The sequence below is a fragment of the Notothenia rossii genome, assembly GCF_949606895.1.
Source record: "Notothenia rossii genome assembly, chromosome: 5".
In the NCBI taxonomy this organism is placed as follows: domain Eukaryota; kingdom Metazoa; phylum Chordata; class Actinopteri; order Perciformes; family Nototheniidae; genus Notothenia; species Notothenia rossii.
The window spans coordinates 40,298,022-40,318,500 of record NC_136903.1 but is presented as its reverse complement, the minus strand read 5'-3'; the positions used below and the strand labels follow the sequence as shown (position 1 = coordinate 40,318,500).

The following is a 20,479-nucleotide window of genomic DNA, read 5'->3' as shown; positions in this document are numbered from 1 at the left end:
TCATAATCTGCTAGTATTTCCCGCCACCGGTTTCCTGCTGTCAGTGTGATGACGTCGTTCCGGTTTGTGCAGTGTGTTTGTCAAATTCGTTTCCGGTTCATAGGTCCACAACGTGGCTGCGGGTGTTTTCCAGCGTGGGGTTCATAGCTCAGAAAGTGTAGACACTGTGAGGATAAACTGCAGGTAATTGTTATACTATTATGATGTTATTATGAGTTATGACTGTTAAACGGAGCTTTATTTGTTTTTTACTGACAGTGTTTCTCCCTGTGAGGTGTGTGTGTGTTGTAACGGACAGCTCTACGGTTTTGTTTTGCTGTCGCGTGCCTAGCTGTAACAGTCTTGCGTTTTTCCTCAAAGTAAAATGGCTGAGTTCAAGGTGCACCGTGTTCGCTTCTTCGACTACATGCCCACTGCTATCCGAGCCATGGCGTTTAACCCCCGCACGGAGCGGCTGGCTGTGGCCCGGGCTGATGGAGCTCTGGAGATCTTCAACTTCGCGGACAACTACTTCCAAGAGAAGGTAACCTGCACTAAAATACAGCTTTCCCCTCCAGCCCAATGTTTTGTCCAGAGAAATAAATAAAATACAAAAAAACACAACTTTGCTCAGTGCTCACAAACCATAAAGATAGAGAGATAGGTACTTTATTTGATCCCAAATTGGGAAATTATTTAGTTACAGTAGCAGGAGTGTGTTCAGGTATTACAATATTCAAATAAAATAAGTAAAACACAAATAAAAGGTAAAAATAAACAAGAATAAAACAATAACAACTATATAGTAACAACAATAGACAATTTAAAAGGACTTTCCTACAGGACCCACTCTGTCTGGAAACAACAACTGAACAGCACTAACATTCAAACTGTCTTGAATGAATGAAATGAGGCAGCCGGTGGTGTTTTAAAGAAAGCTCCGAACCCTTAGGGCTTCATCTTCAGTTCCACTTTTCTTTCCATGCACTTTCAACATGTTTTGATGTTGATCCACAGGTCATCCCAGGGCAGGACGGCCGGGCTGCGGAGGCTTTGTGTTGGCTGGGTCAGCGCCTGTTCAGTGCCGGGCTGAATGGAGAGATCACAGAGTATGACCTGGAGAACCTGAGACCCAGGTACACAGTGGAGGCCTATGGAGGACCAATCTGGAGCATCAGCAGCAACAGCCAGGGAACACTGCTCGCGGTCAGTCAGCACCTTGTGGATATTTCATCTACTCTACTCCTGATGCTAATGTTCTTCCGCCCAGCGTGGTGAACTTGCTCGAAGTCGATAATAAATTGACTTAATGTTTTCTAATCCAGGTTGGTTGTGAAGACGGGACAGTGAAAATATTTGAAATACTGGAAGAGAGGATTCAGTTTCAAAGAAACCTCGACAGGCAAAAGGGTAAGATTCAAACTGACCCAGAGGTATTTCTGCTCTTCAACTGGCAGTTGTATAAATATATAGATACTAAGGCTGTCAAACGATTACAAATTTTAATCGGATTAATCACAGCTTAAAAATGTATTAATCATGATTAATCACCATTTGAACTATGTCCAAAATATACAATTTCTTTATGTATATTGTTGTGGGAATGGAAAGATAAATGAAAGAAGGCGGATATATCCATTTAACATACATGTATGTATGTTTATTATAACATTTTTCTGTGTGTCAAAATGAAAGACAGCCCACACACATATCAATCATCAAACCGTGGGGTCTTATTTCATTACGTGTTGATTTCTATAAACACGTAATGTTGTATCGATGTATATAGAGATGTACTACAGCAAAAGTATTCTCCGTCGGGACTTCCTGCAACAACACCACGCCGTTATCTTGATTCTGATTGGCCAAAAGACATTATCAAAGATTTTCTATTGAGAAGACGATCACTACGTGACAAAAGTTTTCAAAACCGTTTCTGGTCTTCGGTATTTCCAGACAAGTGACTACTGAAATCAATCTTACTAACTGCTGTCTGTGCAATTTACTCGGCGCGAGTTGGCGGACTTTATTTTGCTTACTTTAACATCATTTTTCATGGTGGGGCTAAGCCATTTCTTGGTATGGCTGTAGCCTACCCCAGCCATACCCTGGCGCTGCCACTGGTGGGATGTATGGGGCGGGCCATTCTGCGCACGCGTTAAATATTTTAACGCAATTAATTCAAAAAATGAATTACCGCCGTTAACGCGATAATTTTGACAGCATTAATAGATACGCTTACATTGGACAGTATCCAGCAATGTTATCACACATTTACCCTTTATCATAGCTAACCTAATAACAAAAGGCCTGTGATTACATTTACATTCTTTGAAATAATTAGTGTTGGTTATATTGCAGTTTTATTCGCAAAAATGTAATGTGCAATATTGAACTATTTCTCAATCCAGGTGTTTTACTCAAAAACAATTAGTCAAATTATTAATGAAATCCATGCAAAAAATGTAGCTTACAGTTGACATGTATTGGGACATCCCTAGCTTGAATAATAATACAATGATTGAGCTGCTTGATTTGACAAGTTATGATCAAATGAGACATACATTTTAAGAACATTTTTTAACTTAAAATCATTGTTTTTATTTGTAACCCTGTCTTTGACTTTGAGACATTTTGTTTCCTTTGATCTTCTAGGTCGTATTATCTCTCTCTGCTGGCATCCCTCTGGTACATTGATAGCTGCTGGCATGATGGACATGATAAAAATCTTTGATGCTGAGTCGGGTCAGTAGATACATTCCATCCGGGAGTTATTAGCATCATATAAGATTCATGTTTGTTAACTTTTTTTGTTTTCTACTGCCACGTCAGGCCGTGCCACACACAGACTGCTGGTGGAGAGAGGAGTCGGAGCATCAAAGAGTAGAGAGGTTGTGGTTTGGAGCATCGCCTTCCTGTCAGATCACACTATCATCAGCGGTGACTCGGCAGGAAAGGTCCAGGTCTGGGATGGACTCACAGGGACTCTGGTCAGAACCCACCTAGTCACCAAGTGGGACGTTCTGGCCCTGTCTTCTTCCCAGGTAAGTGTGCAACCAATAATTAGAACATTAATAAAACCCCTGATCTGAGGTAGTATTATTGCACAGCCCATAGATCCAGTAACGTACAACTGTCCACATAATTCACAGGACGAGAGCAGCGTGGTAGCCGGGACGTCAGAGGGCACGGTGGTCCAGTTTCAGTTCCTCTCCTCTAATGTTGGCCAGCAGGATAAGGAATGGGTCCGAACAAGGACCTTTAAAAACCACTCCCATGATGTGAGGGGGCTCGCTCAAACCGACACAGCTGTGGTTTCTGGAGGTCAGTGCTTTTTTGTTTTGTTTACGCTAATCAACTTGGCAGTGTTATCCAAGGCAAAGTGTATGATATTAAAAGTTATGTCCAATATTATTTTAATGCAAACGCATCATCACATCCTTTCAATTATTTCAGTTTAACCCCATGAGTGCTTCATCCAGAGGAGTTGAACCTCTCCTAACCTCTGCATAATGCCATCAAATCATGAACAAACCAAAACAGAGACTTATCATGTTGGTGCCAGTTCAGATTTTTCAGTATTACTTTATTGTGATCCGCTAATATGAAAGAATATGGTAATGTTTTGTCAGGTATGGACACCCAACTGGTAGTGCGCCCCCTTTTGGACAAGGTGGAGAAGAACACCCAGGAGTCAGCACTGCGCAAAATTGCTTTCCCACATGTAAGTACGGTTCATCTACTTGTTATGTTGCAGCTATATGCTTTAACTGTTGCTAATTGATTATACATTCAATACATGGTAATTACAAGGTTACAAATTAAATCACTTTTTTTTGCAAATTGATTTAATATAAACTGAAGTATCACAGTGGCATTATTATTCAGACTGTTATCTCTGACATTTGGAATGTAGCACAGGTGCCTCCAATCATAATATTTAAGATGTGTCTACCCTTTCATTCGGAAAGGCTTTCACCAGGACTGAGCTGATATAGCTACATTTGAAAACATTTAGCTATATCAGCTGATGAGGGAAAAATGAATGAAAAAGATTTTAGTATAAATCTGCAATTTAACAAACTGTGAAAAAGAAAGTGAGTATTTTTAGAATGCACTGGATAGCATCTTAAAGGCCAATGTTTCCATGAGGACCTGCTAACCTCTGTGTGTTCCCTGTAGAGAAGCCTGGTTTGTTGTGCAAAGAAAGCAGGACTGCTGCTCTTCCAGTTCCCCGATCATTTGGAGCTGTGGAGACTAGGGGAGAGTAATGGACATGGTGAAGGCAACACACACTCACACACAACCAGTTACACATTATAATGTAAGCAGTAAAATTAGTTGGGGACTGACTGCACAGCTGCAATACTGTAATGATTTGTTATGGTAACAGGAAGTCCTGGTGACAGTCTGCCTGTGAAGAGGAAACCAGAGAAGCTGATCCAGCTGAAGAGGAAGGTGTGTACTAATGTTGTGTATCTAAACCGATCAGCCATAACATTATGACCACTGACAAGGGAAGGGAAGAACATTGATTATCTCGTTACAATGGGACCCGCTTTTTTTTGCGTTTCCACTTTGGGTAGTTCCAGCTAATGGGTACTGTTTCACAGTTTTTCTGGCCCGCCAAAATCCAGGTTCTTTCCGGGCCAACAACCGGGCTGAGTATGCTAAACTAGAGAGAGAATCGCTGGCAAGGCGGCTACAACTACAACAAGATGAACATATTTGACCGTGATTTAATTGTAATACACGTTTCAAAACAATGCCGAAGTAACAACTTACTGGTTAGTAAAAACCATGAATTAATGCTTTGACAAGTCTGCAGACAGAAGGCAGACGAAAAACCTTTTTAAAATGCGTGTTTTCTGAATGGAGATCGGCTAAGCTAACCCAGCTCCGACCGTCCACACTCAAAACAACGGCCTATACAGACATAAATAAACCAGCGACTGTATTCGCCATGACACAGACAGTCTGTGGTTTGTACTTGTTTAACTTTAGTCTAGTTTCTGAACAGATATGAGGAGCTGTGAGCTCTGAGGGCTAACAGCTAACGGCTGGTGTAGGTTTTCTGTGGTTCGCATTGAAGATGACTTCACGGCTCCGCCTACACTGCGTGTGAGCCTGGCCTACCAAGGCCTAACTATACCGTACTAAGCCGTGCGAGGCCCTGCAGTGGAAATGCGCCATTACAGGACTTAAAGGACCTGCGACCTGCGACCAGATACCACAGCACACCTTCAGAGGAGGCCATGCCTCGACGGATCAGGGTTGTTTTGGGACCTACACAATATTAGGCAGGTGGTCATAATGTTATGGGTGATTGGTGTATGTGTTTATTTTTAAATGTACACCTGACCTGAAATCTGGTGGAAGCCTGCTGCCTTACTTACCCATCTGTAAGACAGGTCCAACAGTGATTTCAGTTATTCACTTCAGTTCTCTTTGTTTACTCTTGTTTGTCCGTCCGTCAGTCAGTACACCTGGAGGGATTTTCATAAGATGTGTAAAAGCTCACTGACCTCACAAAATAATTCTAATAGGATAAAATAATAAACTGATGACATTTGGAGAGATATGGATGTTAACTGAACATGAACAGTTTCATGGCATATAACCTTGAGGTGGTCATTTTAATTCAACTAAACGTTTCTTAGTTGGCCAAGTTTGTGTTAACATACAAGGAATGTGACTTTTTCATACATATCAGTGTGAGAAAAAGTTTTTAGAGAGTACTTGTCCATGGACAAGTGAGTTTGGCAAACTTTTTCCACTTGTCCAGAATGGAAAAAAATTGGGGCCACTGGAATCTTCTTCTTCGCCATCGTATTTTACATTTTCCCACGGTTTTTACGACACCGCTAACGTAAGTGAGCGGTAAGATTTTACTGCATCACACATAGGGTTGGGTATCGTTTGGATTTTAACTATTCCGGTTCTGCTTTTCGATTCCGGTTATTTTCGGTTCTCGATTCCGGTTCTTTGAGAGGGTAAAAATAAGTCCCATGACAAACTGGGAGAAAGATATAATTATGAAAACATTAAGTCAAATCTGTATTCTTATTTACAAATCACTTCATACTGTTTAATTTCTTACGATTATTGAATACAATTATATAAAAATAATCTCTGCATTGTTTAGTTAGTTCTAAATGGTGCAGTTTGAGAATGTACAATTGGTCCTGTTTCCTCTGATGTTACACTGCAACCTGCCTGTGAGACACAGTCCAACCACACATCTCCAACACATAGGCCTAATAATAATAATAATAATACATTATATTTATAGCCTAAGGCAGGGGTCTGCAACCTTTTTGACCAAAAGAGCCATTTTGCTCCTTTTCCCACAACATTTTTTTGTCTGGAGCAACAAAACATATTTCATAGCTTGATAGCTAATAAAGTTGTATTTATTGTTATATCAGACAAAAACTACAGTTTTCTTGCATTTATTAGGCTATTTATTACATTATATACAACTGTTAACCTCTAATAAGAAACAAAGAACTCCTATAAGGAGAATTACAAATAATACACAGGCCTACTTTAAAATAAATTAAACGCAGCACTTGGGGAGTCCTCTGAACATTTGAAGGAAAAAAAAATATTAATAAAATGGGCCCACTTTGAAATAAATAAAACATATAGCTGCACCCTAAAAAGAGTTAAAGGTAGGGTAGGTAAGAATGGAGAAACCAGCTCGAGTGCGCTAGAATTTGAAAATACACAACCGGAAAAAATAGGCCTCTTCCTTCAGACTTTCTTACAGAGTCCCTCCTCCAACACATACGAACGCGCATCATCAATGAAGCCACGAGATAAGTTTGTGCACAGATGGAACAGAGATGGAAGGCTGACAGGCAGGTAGGCCATCCAGTTATTTTAGCCGGGTCGGCTAAAATGATTGGTCGTGCTTTTTACAGCGCTACGGCTTCCAGAGATGAATTTTTGTATGTATTTATTGTCAAAGCATTTGATATATTCATTGCTATCGGGACGTTAAGAGCATTCCATGGAATATAACAAAAAGTGTTTTCTGAAATAAATTACATACCCCATTGAATTATGACTGAAGATTGTCAGCTGTCTTCCTCTCCCGTGTTGTTCTTCGATACGTAAAGGCTGAAGCACCTTTGACAACTTCTCCCTACATATCAAACATACCGGTAAACCAGCATCGTTTGCTGTGAGAGCATATAACTGTCCACACAGAATTAAATCCTGTGTTTCTCCGGTACTTTTCTTTGATTTATCCATAGTTCGCTCATCGAGCCGGGGGTCCCCGCGCGAGTGCTTCCAAGAAAAGGCGCTCGCGCGGGACCGTAGCAGGATGTGACGCATATTTTAGTTGACCTAATTAAAACCGTTTTGTTTTTTATTTATGTGTCACAGTATCACCTCCAAATACAAGATACGAAACATTTTCAACCGTGCAACAAAATATAAATAGTCCTACAAGTACTTTTATTTTATTTCCTTCTTATTTTTGTCTAAGCTCAAGGGAGCCAGAGCAGAGGGCTTAAAGGGCCGCGGGTTGCCGACCCCTGGCCTAAGGCCTAGCGCTTTTCTACAACTCAAAGACGCTTGCATGCTTACACATGTCCTGCAATACACATGCTGCAGCTGCCCAGCTGCTCACTGTTTGCAAAAGTAAATAAATAGTATTTTCATTTCAATAATGTAGCTACTTTCTATACCCTGCTTCATAAACAATACTGACATCCCTGTGCTCCTCCGAGGCTGGGGGTCCGGGGATGTGAGGACAGCGTGAGGACAAAGGGAGGCTGCTTCACTTCATAAAAGGAAATGGCGGTCAATATTAACAACACATGAGCTAAAACGCTTAATAACCTTCATTACGTGTTAGAGAAAGAACATAAGAAAGTTTGACAAAGATGAGGCTTGTGAAACGGGCAGCGAATCCGCTGTGTGTTGAAAGAGAGAGAGAGAGAGAGAGAGAGAGAGACGCTGAGCTGCACCATGCAGCGAACAGCTGATACGAAGCATATAGAGAGAGCTGCGGTCCGCGGGGCTCCGCCTCCTGTCCTCACAAATCTTATTAATCCTGGTACCGGACAATTGTTATTTGTTCCTACTCGGAACCGAGTTTTGCTTCCCAACCCTGCCACTGTGCTACACTTCCCGCCCCGCTCTGCTCCGCCCCGCCCAGTCTAACTGTACAGAAAGCGGCAAGATGCATTTCCTTAGGAATCGACAAGCAGAACTGAAACTAACATTTCTAAACGAACAATGGCGGACACGTACAATTTGCGAATGAGTTCTGCCTTTTGTAAATGGAATTTATCAATAATTTGTCGATAAATCAGTGCGGAAAAACGTCACTTGTCCACCGGACAAGTCAATTGAAAGATCTACTTGTCCGATATTGTAAATAACACGTCCTGGACGGTGGGACGTGTACTTTTTGGCACACTGCATATATGATCTTTGAGATGACAGGACATTCATTTAATTTCATTTCAAACCTTTATTTAGACAGATTGGTCCCTTGAGATCATCGATCTCATTTACAAGGGAGACCTGCATCATTTAGTTCCACATGAAACATAAAAACAACATACAAACAAACAACAGAGGATATCATATTTACATATTCAACATTTACAAATACCCAGAGTGTCAGAAAGCATTTCATTTAGACGTGCCTTAAATACATTCAGAGAAATAAAAATGCTCAATTTCAATTTTGCCTGTAGACTGTTCCAAGCAAGTGGAGCTGCGCACATAAAAGCTGTCTTACCTAAGACAGTCCTTACTCTTGGCACATCTAACAAGACTATATCCTGCGATCGCAGACAATAGCTGCTCGCAACTTTCTGCTTTATCAATGAACAGATATAATACGGGAGTTTGCCCAACATAGCTTTATAGATAAAAGTGTACCAGTGACTGAGCCTCCGTACAGTGAGTGATGGTAAACCTGCCTTGGTATACAGTGTACAGTGATGAGTAAGTGCTTTACAATTTGTGACAAATCTCAGAGCACTATGATACGCAGCATCTAGTTTGCTCAGGTAGTTGGCAGGTGCATTCATATACATCGAATCACCATAGTCCAGCACAGGTAAAAAGGTCACAGTGACTAGCCTTTTCCTGGCCTCAAGCGAGAAACGGGACTTATTCCTGAAAAAGAAACCTAGCCTAACCCTCAGTTTTTTTAAGCAGGTTATTGACATGAAGTTTAAAAGAGAGACAGTCATCAAGCCAGATACCAAGGTATTTGTAACAGGCAACAACTTCAAGTTTTGTTCCTTGCGTTGATAAAATATCTAAAACAGGCTCTGGTGTCTTTTTAGCTTTTGAAAAGAGCATTATCTTGGTTTTATCCACATTTTAAAAGAAGCTTTAGTTCAGAGAGCTGAGTCTGAATAATGTTAAAAACAGCCTGTAATTTAACAACCGCCTCATGAATGGAGGGAGCTGCACAGTACATCACGGTATTGTCCGCATAGAAATGTAAAGTAGCTTCATCCACATTTTCACCTAAACTGTTGATATATATGGAGAATAAAAGTGGACCTAAAACAGAACCTTGAGGAACACCATTAGCAATGTTTAACCACTCAGAAGACAGCCCATCAAAGTGAACACATTGGGACCTTTCAGAGAGGTAGTTCCCAAACCACCCGACTGCATGGCTGGATATGCCAATACTGAGTAGCCTCTGTTTTAAAACGCGATGATCAACGGTGTCAAACGCTTTGGAAAGGTCAATAAACAGAGCTGCACAACTCTGTTTATTATCTAGCATACTAGTAATATCATTTACCACTTTCATTGTTGCAGTGATGGTGCTATGTTTCTCCCTGAAGCCGGACTGATGTTTAGACAGGATATCATTTATACATAAAAACTCCTTTACTTGTTCCCTCACAAGTCGTTCGAGCACCTTAGCCAGAACTGACAATTTAGACATTGACCGTGCTGTCTCCGCAGGGCGAGGATCATATCAGCTGCAGCGCTCTGTCTCCATGTGGAGGCTGGCTGGCGTACTCCACTGTCACCAGCTTCCGTCTCTACAGATTACAGAACAACACCATCAGTGTCACCAAGGTGAGCTCATCCACTTTTTCCATATGCTACTCTCTGTTTGACTTATTGCTCACACATTAACATAGTAGATATACCATCACCCTGAACAAGAGAAACTGTTGGGGCCTTGAGCTACATGTAAAGCTCAGTTAAGTATTGGTTATGGGTTTAAGAACATGAGGCGCGTTCACACCGCAGTACTTTTCCAACTTTAGAACTAAAGAGTTCTCATGAACTAAGTACACATCACGTTCACACCGGAATCAGTCCCTGGGGGAGGATCAGGCAAATGAGGCTGCTGACGTCACTTCTTCTTCTGCTTTGGGTTTACTGGCAGGCTGCAAACAAATTCACGGCGTATACTGCCACCCAGCAGCTTCTACTGAAGCCTTCCGAGTAAATCGCCAGAACCCCGACACCTCTTCATCTCCACCGCTCCCATGTTTTCTTTTGTGTTGCCATAAGTTAGTCTCTCTGCGTTTGTGCGCTGGGCTAATGCTAATAATGCTAATGCGAGGATAATAAAATGGCGGCTTCACAACACTTTTTGGGAGTTTTACGGAGCGTGGTTTGCATTCCACCCAGCCAATCAGACATAGGAACCTTTTTCTCCAACGAAAGTACCTTCTCTTTAGCAGGGACGGAAAAGGGGGTAAAAAGGTTCTCATGAACTCATTTTCGTTCCGGCTCTTTTTGGTCTGAACGCGACATTTCGGAACTATATCGGACCTAAAGTGAGAAAAGTACTGCGGTGTGAACGTGCCTATGGCCTCTACATATAACAGTAGAGACTGTCCATATACTGTAGGTAAAGAACAACCATGATGAAGCTCCCTCCCTCTTCCTCCCTCTAGGTGTCTAGACTCCCTAAGGACCTTCGCTCGGCGCAGCAGCTCTACTTCTCCTCTGACTCCACCAAACTCTTTGCTTCCTCCTGCCGTTCTTCAGTCCTAGTCGTTGACCTTAACCAGTCAGAGTGCAAATACCTCCACACCCTCAGACCCAAATCAGGTGAGTCATTATTAGCAACACATGGCGTGATGATGATTGTGAATCACTAGTCGACTAATGAAGTCTTAATCGAGCAATTATTTTTTCGGAAAAAAATAATTCTATATATAAAAAGAAAAAGCTCCATCCTTGCGCTGCATGTGCTATGATGCGTCAGCCGGAAACCCCCTCAGACTTCATTCAGAGCGGAGCCTGGTCATAAAGTTAATGTGGTCGGGCAGGAAATCCTAAGTGTGGATCTTTCTGAGCGAGTAAAGGACATACAAACTACGACGGCAAAGCGTCTCCTCCATATCCACACCATCAGAGCGCAGCTCTGCAGGCTTCATAACAAAACACGGAGCTTAATTATCCCCACAATGTGTGTTACTTTCTCAGACTCAGAGGAAAACAGCAGCAGTGTGAGTAGTAGCCTATCTTTGTATCAACATATATAGACCTATAATATATAATCATTCTGACCTCAGAAAAGGATAAAACTCTAATTTCATGATGAGGGCGTAATGCAGAGGGTTTTTAACCGACGCTCATATTTTCCGTGTTTCCGTTTCCTCTGTAGTATTTATTGGGTTGTTATATTCCAATATGAATAATAGAAACTATAACTAAATGTTCCGTGTGTGTCATCGCTGCTTTTTCGCACACAGAATAAGAATCCTTACCAGGCTGTTTATACCGCTGTGTCCGCTCTCTACATTTAATTTATATTTCAAAGGTTAATTATTACAGTTTTATTTTAGCACAACGTACCATGCTGTTATAAAAAAATATATATATATATTTATAATCATAATGTATCATAAACGTGTGACGATTAGTTAGTAGGTCGACTAGAAAAATCTTTATTCGAGGGCAGCCCTAGTGAAAACCATGGTTACTTGAAAATAAATTACCAGAATGTGTGCAAACTAACTTTGAAAATGTACTACTTATGGAAATAAAAGACAATTGCTGCATTCACCTCCATGTAGGTAATTCATCCACTTTTTCCATTTATGTTCTTATGCAATGGTTGCCTGTATGAAGTTTTCCTTGCTAGGACTGTCACGATAATTAATTTTGTTGGACGATAAATGTTCCCGGAAATTATTGCGATAAACGATAATGTTGTCGGCACCGTTGTAAGACCATTTTAGACCACTGACATAATGATAATATATCATAATAATTCAAGTACATCCTTTCAAACAGAACTTTGTATTGAACATTCATTCAACATTGCAAATGAAATGTGAAATAATATTCAAATATATAAATGATATATAATAAATAAAACAAATACATTTAATCACGCACAACCAAAACGATAAATTAAATAGACTCAGGCTGGAAAATAGAGCTCTCTCTCTCAAACACAGTGGAGCAAAAAAGTATTTAGTGAGCCACCAATTGTGCAAGTTCTCCCACTTAAAAAGATGAGAGGCCTGTAATTTTCATCCTAGATATACCTCAACTATGAGAGACAAAATGAGAAATTAATCCAGAAAATCACATTTGTCTGATTTTTAAAGAATTTATTTGCAAATTATGGTGGAAAATAAGTATTTGGTCACCTACAAACAAACTAGATTTCTGGCTCTCACAGACCTGTAACTTCTTCTTTAAGAGCCTCCTCTGTCCTCCACTTGTTAACTGTATTAATGGCACCTGTTTGAACTTTTATCAGTATAAAAGACACCTGTCCACAGCCTCAAACAATCACACTCCAAACTCCACTATGGCCAAGACCAAAGAGCTGTCAAAGGACACCAGAAACAAAATTGTATACCTGCACCAGGCTGGGAAGACTGAATCTGCAATAGGTAAGCAGCTTGGTGTGAAGAAATCAACTGTGGGAGCAATTATTAGAAAATGGAAGACATACAAGACCACTGATAATCTCCCTCGATCTGGGGCTCCAGCAAGATTTCACCCCGTGGGGTCAAAATGATCACAAGAACGGTGAGCAAAAATCCCAGAACCACACGGGAGGACCTAGTCAATGACCTGCAGAGAGCTGGGACCAAAGTAACAAAGGCTACCATCAGTAACACACTAAGCCGCCAGGGACTCAAATCCTGCAGTGCCAGACGTGTCCCCCTGCTTAAGCCAGTACATGTCCAGGCCCGTCTGAAGTTTGCTAGAGAGCATTTAGATGATCCAGAAGAGGATTGGGAGAATGTCATATGGCCAGATGAAACGAAAATAGAACTTTTTGGTAAAAACTCAACTAGACGTGTTTGGAGGAGAAACAATGCTGAGTTGCATCCAAAGAACACCATAGCTACTGTGAAACATGGGGGTGGAAACATCATGCTTTGGGGCTGTTTTTCTGCAAAGGGACCAGGACGACTGATCCGTGTAAAGAAAAGAATGAATGGGGACATGTATCGTGAGATTTTGAGTGACAACCTCCTTCCATCAGCAAGGGCATTGAAGATGAAACGTGGCTGGGTCTTTCAGCATGACAATGATCCCAAACACACCGCCCGGGCAACGAAGGAGTGGCTTCGTAAGAAGCATTTCAAGGTCCTGGATTGGCCTAGCCAGTCTCCAGATCTCAACCCCATAGAAAATCTTTGGAGGGAGTTGAAAGTCCATGTTGCCCAGCGACAGCCCCAAAAACATCACTGCTCTAGAGGAGATCTGCATGGAGGAATGGGCCAAAATACCAGCAACAGTGTGTGAAAACCTTGTGAAGACTTACAGAAAACGCTTGACCTCTGTCATTGCCAACAAAGGATATATAACAAAGTATTGAGATGAACTTTTGTTTTTGACCAAATACTTATTTTCCACCATAATTTGCAAATACATTCTTTAAAAATCAGACAATGTGATTTTCTGAATTATTATTTTTTTTCTCATTTTGTCTCTCATAGTTGAGGTATACCTACTAGGATGAAAATTACAGGCCTCTTTCATCTTTTTAAGTGGGAGAACTTGCACAATTGGTGGCTGACTAAATACTTTTTTCCCCCACTGTATACAAACAAATAAATAATTATCAGCACACATTGTCTCATAAGCAAAAAAAGACCTCCTTAAAATAGCAGTCAAGTGTACAGTCCACTGTCCATACAAAGACCCAGATGCCTCAACAGGCCATATCCAAATCTGTATTTCAAAGATTTCGAGCAAGGAACACCAACATGTTTGCACTGTCGGGCAAATGCATCTTTGATTGCAAACTGTAGGGAAGGTGGGGGCTCTCCATCTCCAGCTGCCGTGTTTGCTCCCAGCTGGGAACACGGAATGGGGTTGTTGTGTTTCAGGTGCAGTTTAAGGTTGGTCGTAATGCTAGCTTTTGTTGCTACCTTTTTAAAACAAATGCGACACACCGCCCGGCTCATTCAACTCCGTAGGTTCGCCTCGTTGATTTGGCTTGAATCCAAAATATTCCCACACCGGAGATGGAATTAGGTTTTGCAACCAATTCCATCCAACTTCAAATTCCCCTCGAGTAAGTCACACGTTGTCTCCTGCTTTTCTCTATATTATTCATTATGTCCTGACCTGGCTGTGTGTGAGCCCCACCCCTCATAGTGCGACAAGCCAGCAGCCACAGCACGCCTGGCTAAAATGTTGATCACTTCCTTATGTAAACAAACAAGCATGTAAACGGCAATTTATCGAGGTCAGAAAAGTTATCGAGTTCATTTGTATTTATCGTGCGATAAGTCAATTAATTGCTTATCGTGACAGCCCTAGTCCTTGCTACAGGACATACTCACTCTTCACTAACGTCTGTGGTCATCGCCCAGTTGGGGAATGCATTTTCTTTTTTTGAAGCACGTCAATGCTAAATGGCTGTTACGATGCTCTCTAGATAAGTGTGTGTGTGTGTGTGTGTGTGTGTGTGTGTGTGTGTGTGTGTGTGTGTGTGTGTGTGTGTGTGTGTGTGTGTGTGTGTGTGTGTGTGTGTGTGTGTGTGTGTGTGTGTGTGTGTGTGTGTGTGTGTGTGTGTGTGTGTGTGTGTGTGTGTGTGTGTGTGTGTGTGTGTGTGTGTGTGTGTGTGTGTGTGTGTGTGTGTGTGTGTGTGTGTCGTCAGGCTCCTCTCAGCCTGTCCACCTGTTGTGTGTCAGTGAGGACGGCAAATGGCTGGCTACTGCAAACACAGACTGTCAGGTCCATGTGTTCAACCTGGACAAGCTCAAGGTGAGTTTGAACTCCATCTTGCTGTTAACTGATAGGTCAAATTTGAATTGTAGCCAAATCAACAATAGTAACCCCCCCGCCCCCTTTGTGTTTGAAGCTTCATTGTACAGTTCCGGTGTACAGCTCATGTCCCACTGCCATAGCCATCCACCCAACAAACAGCAACCTCGTGGTGGTGCATGCAGACCAGCAGGTAACGTGTGATTCTGTCATTGGCTAACAAAGTATCTGCTCTGCTAAGTACAACACAGAGATGTACGTGCTACAGCCCAGGGGTAGACATTAAGGGTAACATTTTATTATCACTGGCCCTACCATTGTAACCACTGGCCCAAGAGGATTCGTCCAAAAACATCGACTAATAATGAAGAAAATTAACACATTTGTTGCAATAATAATTTATGCACTAACTACATTACTACTTGTACTACAACATTTTAATGATCAGTTCTTCCTCATTTTCCTCAATTGTACATATTTGGTTTATTAAAACAATTATATTGTGGTCATTGTTAAAAAAATTCTGCTATTATTATTATTATTATTATTATTACTAGTATAATACACTTTCTGCCTTCCTGTCATTAGGAGTTAGACATGTAATGGCTATGTAATAGATTATAACCTTCATTATCCTAAACTGCTGGGACATTTCCCTATAGCCAATACCTTTTTATATTTTCTACTCTTCACTTTCTTGTCAGCATAGGTCGGCATTGATGTACAAAGCCGACAGAAGACCTTGTTTATATTGGCATCATATTGAAGCCAACTCCATCGATCAAGCTGGCTGAAACGTTCTCTCTCTCTTCTTCTCATACCTGTCACTCTCCTTTAACTCCTCCGGTGACATTATTTTATTTGAAGATTGTTTTTTGCCCGGCGCTTGGCCAGTTACCGCTGGTATTAAAAACCTTTTGGCGAATGGTTAGGTGGCGAGTGAACGAGCGCGCTCACGGGAGCCTGCTAGCGCTGCGCTCTGCAGCAAACAGCTGTTGGCTTTTCACCCAACAACGACAACCGCCTCACGAAACGCTATGTTGTAGCGTTAATAAACTTTAACACCTTTTTTTTTTTTTAAGCAATATTTTTAGTGGCCCGAGCGGGAAAGTACGTTATGCTGGCCCGGGGTGTCTGAATAGTGCTTCCGGGCCAGCGGGCAATTTATAATGTCGAGCCCTGCAGCCCCTGGAATGGATTGTGTTTTGTTTATGATACAGATCTTTGAGTACTCACTAGTACAGAAGGAGTACACAGAATGGAGTCGGAAGCTGCAGAAACAGGGACTGCACCCCCTGTGGATGGAGAGAGACACCCCCATCACACACATCGCCTTCAATCCTAAAAATCCAGCTCACATCATCCTGCACGACACGTTCATGTTCTGCATCATTGACCAGAATCTGGTATGTGGGCGCTCAGTGAAAGGCTGTCTGTCATGTTGATGTTGCTTTATCTATGCCCGGAGTGTTTCAGTTTTCCTCCTGAGGCAAAGAAGGGGGGGGGGGGGTTTGAATGGTTGTCATGCTCTATTTCTTTCTTTGTTTCTTTGTGCAGCCCCTCCCTGAAGCGAAGACTCCGCTCTACAATCAGATGACACTGAGGAGTCTTCCTGAGTCAGAGAGGATCATGCACAGCCACGCCTTTAAGATATGCAAAAACTTCCAGGTAAGAATGCACTGAGCCCAGGAGCGCTACGTTAATTGTTTTTAATTGAACTAGGGTTTCCCATGAGATCATAAAAAAAAAAAACGAATGATTTACGTAATCCAAAGACTTAATTGTCCTATGCTCAACAGCTACAGCACAGTTTTGCCAATGACAATCTGAACGATAGTACCAGGCTGATACAACACTGAAACATAAACGTAATCATAAAACAATAAAAAAGTTGCAAGAGGAAACAAAAGAAGAAATTAAATCCTTTGATGAAAAAATTATGGAAAAAAAAGCTAGTCAGATGTCTGAACACTGCATTACATATTGTAATCCTCACGGACAGGATATAACGTTCTGGAAGGTTTTCATTGCGTCACCTGTTTTCTCTTTAATCACAGTGAGGTAAACAGTAGATGTACAGCTGCAATCGAAATTATTGCACCCCCATTGCACATTAAGTTTATTGGCAAAACATACAATTTTTCAGTTGTTTACAATAAACAAATGACACAAGAACTGTTTAAGTAGTTAAATGAAACTAATATTACAAGGGTTTTTATCAAAATTCAACACAAAATGCTACTTTTAATGACTACTGCATAAAAACGTTTTGGGTCAAAAACCCTGTACTGACTGCAAACACCTGCAGCAAGACTTGGTGTCAGCAGGCACCAGGGCCGGACTGGGACAATAAGTCAGGCCGGGAATTATACACCCAGCCAGGCCACTACCAGTTTTGTGCCATTTTGCTGGATTTATTTGTCCATATTTACATCGTTGCTGCCCATAGTGATAGCCCTATACTTTACATCTACTACCCCAGAACAAACATATGGACAGGGGTTACTATTTAAAAAAGATTGTGCAAAATATTTGGGAACCTATCCATGTGAACATGTTTTGAGTGTGGGTCGACCTCAAATCCTCTAGGGGGGTCCGGGGCCTCCTCCCCCGGTAAGATTTTTTATTTAATTTTGCAGTTAAATGCATCGATCTGGTGCACTTTGATGGGAGAATAAAGAGACTAGATCTATGGAAACACCCATAAAACAGAACTATATACATTTAAATCATAAGAACATGGCCATAACCCATAACATATCAAATATGAAAAAACATTGAAACTTGTTTATTTCTTTTTTGTGGTTCATTTATATGTGTGAGTGTGTCTGGGCTCCTGAATCAGCCTCTCCTGTGTGTGTGTCCCCCCCCCCTGCTCCTCTTTGAGGCAGCAGCAAAGACTAGCTTTTAGCTCTTAACAAGTTTTAAAACCTTCAACTTCATTTTTTTATTTTTATTCATGCATATTTTACTAATCACTCCCCCCTCAAATGGAAATATGTGTTTACATAAATGGTGACCAAACCATTTGTGACCCACTGATGCCCCTTTCACACCAAGGCTTTTCCCGTTCTAGCCCCGTGCTCGAGCTTTTCTGGTTCGGAACCGGTTCTTCGGTTCAGCTCCCGCTCTGTTCACACCGCTCAGAGCCCGACTGGTGCTGCGTCATCGTTTGCGTCATGACGTAACCGTTTGCGTGCTGCCTGCTTTATAAAGCCAAACCGCGCGGAAACCCCTCACATCGACAACAAACACAAAGGTCGATTGTATTGAAGCGCTACTCGTTTTGGTTTTGCTCTGTCGAAAAAAATAAATCACTCTGATTGGCTGTTCAGCTAGCGAATCAGTGCATGAGAAGCGAAACGGAAGTGAGGGACCCAAACAAACTATTAAGAAGGCAAATCTGAGATTTGATTTAACTCCAGCTCTCGACACAGGTTCGGGAAAGCCCCATGAGCTTCTCGCTGTAGAGTGAAAATGGAACGCACACGCTATTTGTTGTTTATTTACATCACGCAGTCTGTTCTTCTTCTCTCGGTGTATCACGCAGTCTGTCTTCCGGTTGTTGCCTCTTTTGAATGACGAATGCACACTAACACCGCCTGCTGCTAAGGAGAGTTATTGCCACTCACGCATGCGCAGTTCGTACGTACTTCTTGGCTGTCACCTGAAATCTTTGCGGTGTGTTCCAGTGCGACACATGGCCAAGACGCAGAGACGCGAGGAGACACAACAGTCGGGGTCCGTCTGTGTCAGTTCTTTGTTGTCAGATTGGTGTGTCCGGGCCTTAAGGTTCGTTTTTGTTTTCATCTCCGTGTAAACGTGGCCTAAGTTAACTAAACACTGAGAGTCCTTTACCTCACTGAGCTATAGTTATCAGCCTCTCAGTCTGACAGTAGAGAGCTCTCCCTCCAACTTGTTGTTGAAACTGCTCCTTATATCCGTTAGAGCAGCTAGCTAGCACCAGATGCTAACAACAACAACAATACAAGTAACCGGTGCGCTCTCTCTCTCTCACTCGTGCCACACATACACACACCCTCCTGAGGTTGAATGACACACGAAGACCAATCGAGGGCTTGGATGTATGATCTGTATTACAGTGGGCAGGCCACATCATGTAGACAGCCAGTCACCCTGTGTGAGGCAGACCCAGATTTGTGCAGCGTTACATTCACAATACATAAAAAATTATAATAAATCCTCAGGCCAGCAGGCCACTTAACAGTCCAGGCAATCAGGAAACCTCCCGGTCCTCCCGATGGCCAGTCCTGGCCTGGCAGGCACTGAGGTTTCAGTTTGCACAGTAATGCTCATTCTAAACAGTGATGGGCTCCATGGCATGCCCCGACTAGGAGTCGTACAACACTCCTGACCCAAGGAGGGCGGCTCCAATATGCTCAAAACCATATAAATATGCCAGAGGAGTTTTGGCCTATGGATCAGGGGTATGTCTGCAGGAAGAAGAATGAAGCACATGCTGAAAAGAACACCCTGCCTCCAGTGAAGCATTGCAGTGGCTCAGTGATGTTCTGGGACTGCTTTGCTGCCTCTAGCACTGGAAACCTGCAGTGTGTGGAGGGCAAGATTCAGTCAAGTATCAGGACATTTTAGGAAAAATCGCCATGCCGTCTGTGAGGAAGCTGAAGCGTGGGCGTCATTGGACATTCCAACAGTATACAAGCATACCTCAAAGTCCTGACTTGAACTCCATAGAACATCTCTGTTGAGATTTAAAGGGGACCTATCATGCAAAATGCAGTTTGATGTTTTTTATACATAAATATGTGTACCTGTGTGTCAGGGAACTCACAAAGTATCAGAAAATATAACCCTCTCTCTTTTCCTCTGTGCGCAAATCTCTAAAAACAGGGGTACAACGGAGCTGAACCGATATGACATAATTACGTCATATCGGATGGTGGACCAACGGCCCTATCAGAAACGTCGCTATCAGAATCAATGCCCGACGTGTTTTGGAAGTAATATGGTCTGTGTTTACATTAGCAAGCATCGCTAACACTCAGAGCTAACCTGTACTGGAGAGAGTGAAGGCATCTCAATTTTCTAATTTCCCCTCCTCGACTCCTATCCTCGTGTCTTAGTCCCACGCACAGGAGATGCGAGTCGAGGAGGGGAACCGAGGAGAGAGGAGTGGAAGCAGCAGGCGTTTGAGAACTCCTCTCCTCTGAGCGGTCATTTTAAAGAGACGTCCATTAATGATGACAGGAGGCACAGCAGCCCTCCGTCTGATGGACAGATGTGTTCATGACGACTTATACATTTACTTTGAATT

The 20,479-nt window shown here is 42.1% G+C and overlaps 1 protein-coding gene across 1 annotated transcript; it reads left to right on the top strand.

The window, feature by feature from the left end:
- Positions 1-44: 44 nt before the first annotated feature.
- Positions 45-16,894, top strand: utp4 (UTP4 small subunit processome component). The gene is made up of 16 exons (XM_079682890.1): positions 45-183; positions 361-523; positions 997-1,185; positions 1,305-1,389; positions 2,635-2,724; positions 2,812-3,023; positions 3,132-3,303; positions 3,612-3,703; positions 4,162-4,258; positions 4,373-4,437; positions 9,940-10,056; positions 10,890-11,046; positions 15,077-15,183; positions 15,281-15,376; positions 16,404-16,589; positions 16,741-16,894. Exons 2-16 carry the CDS (start codon positions 365-367, stop codon positions 16,864-16,866), a joined length of 1,950 nt encoding a protein of 649 aa, XP_079539016.1. The 5' UTR covers positions 45-183; positions 361-364; the 3' UTR covers positions 16,867-16,894.
- Positions 16,895-20,479: the final 3,585 nt, after the last annotated feature.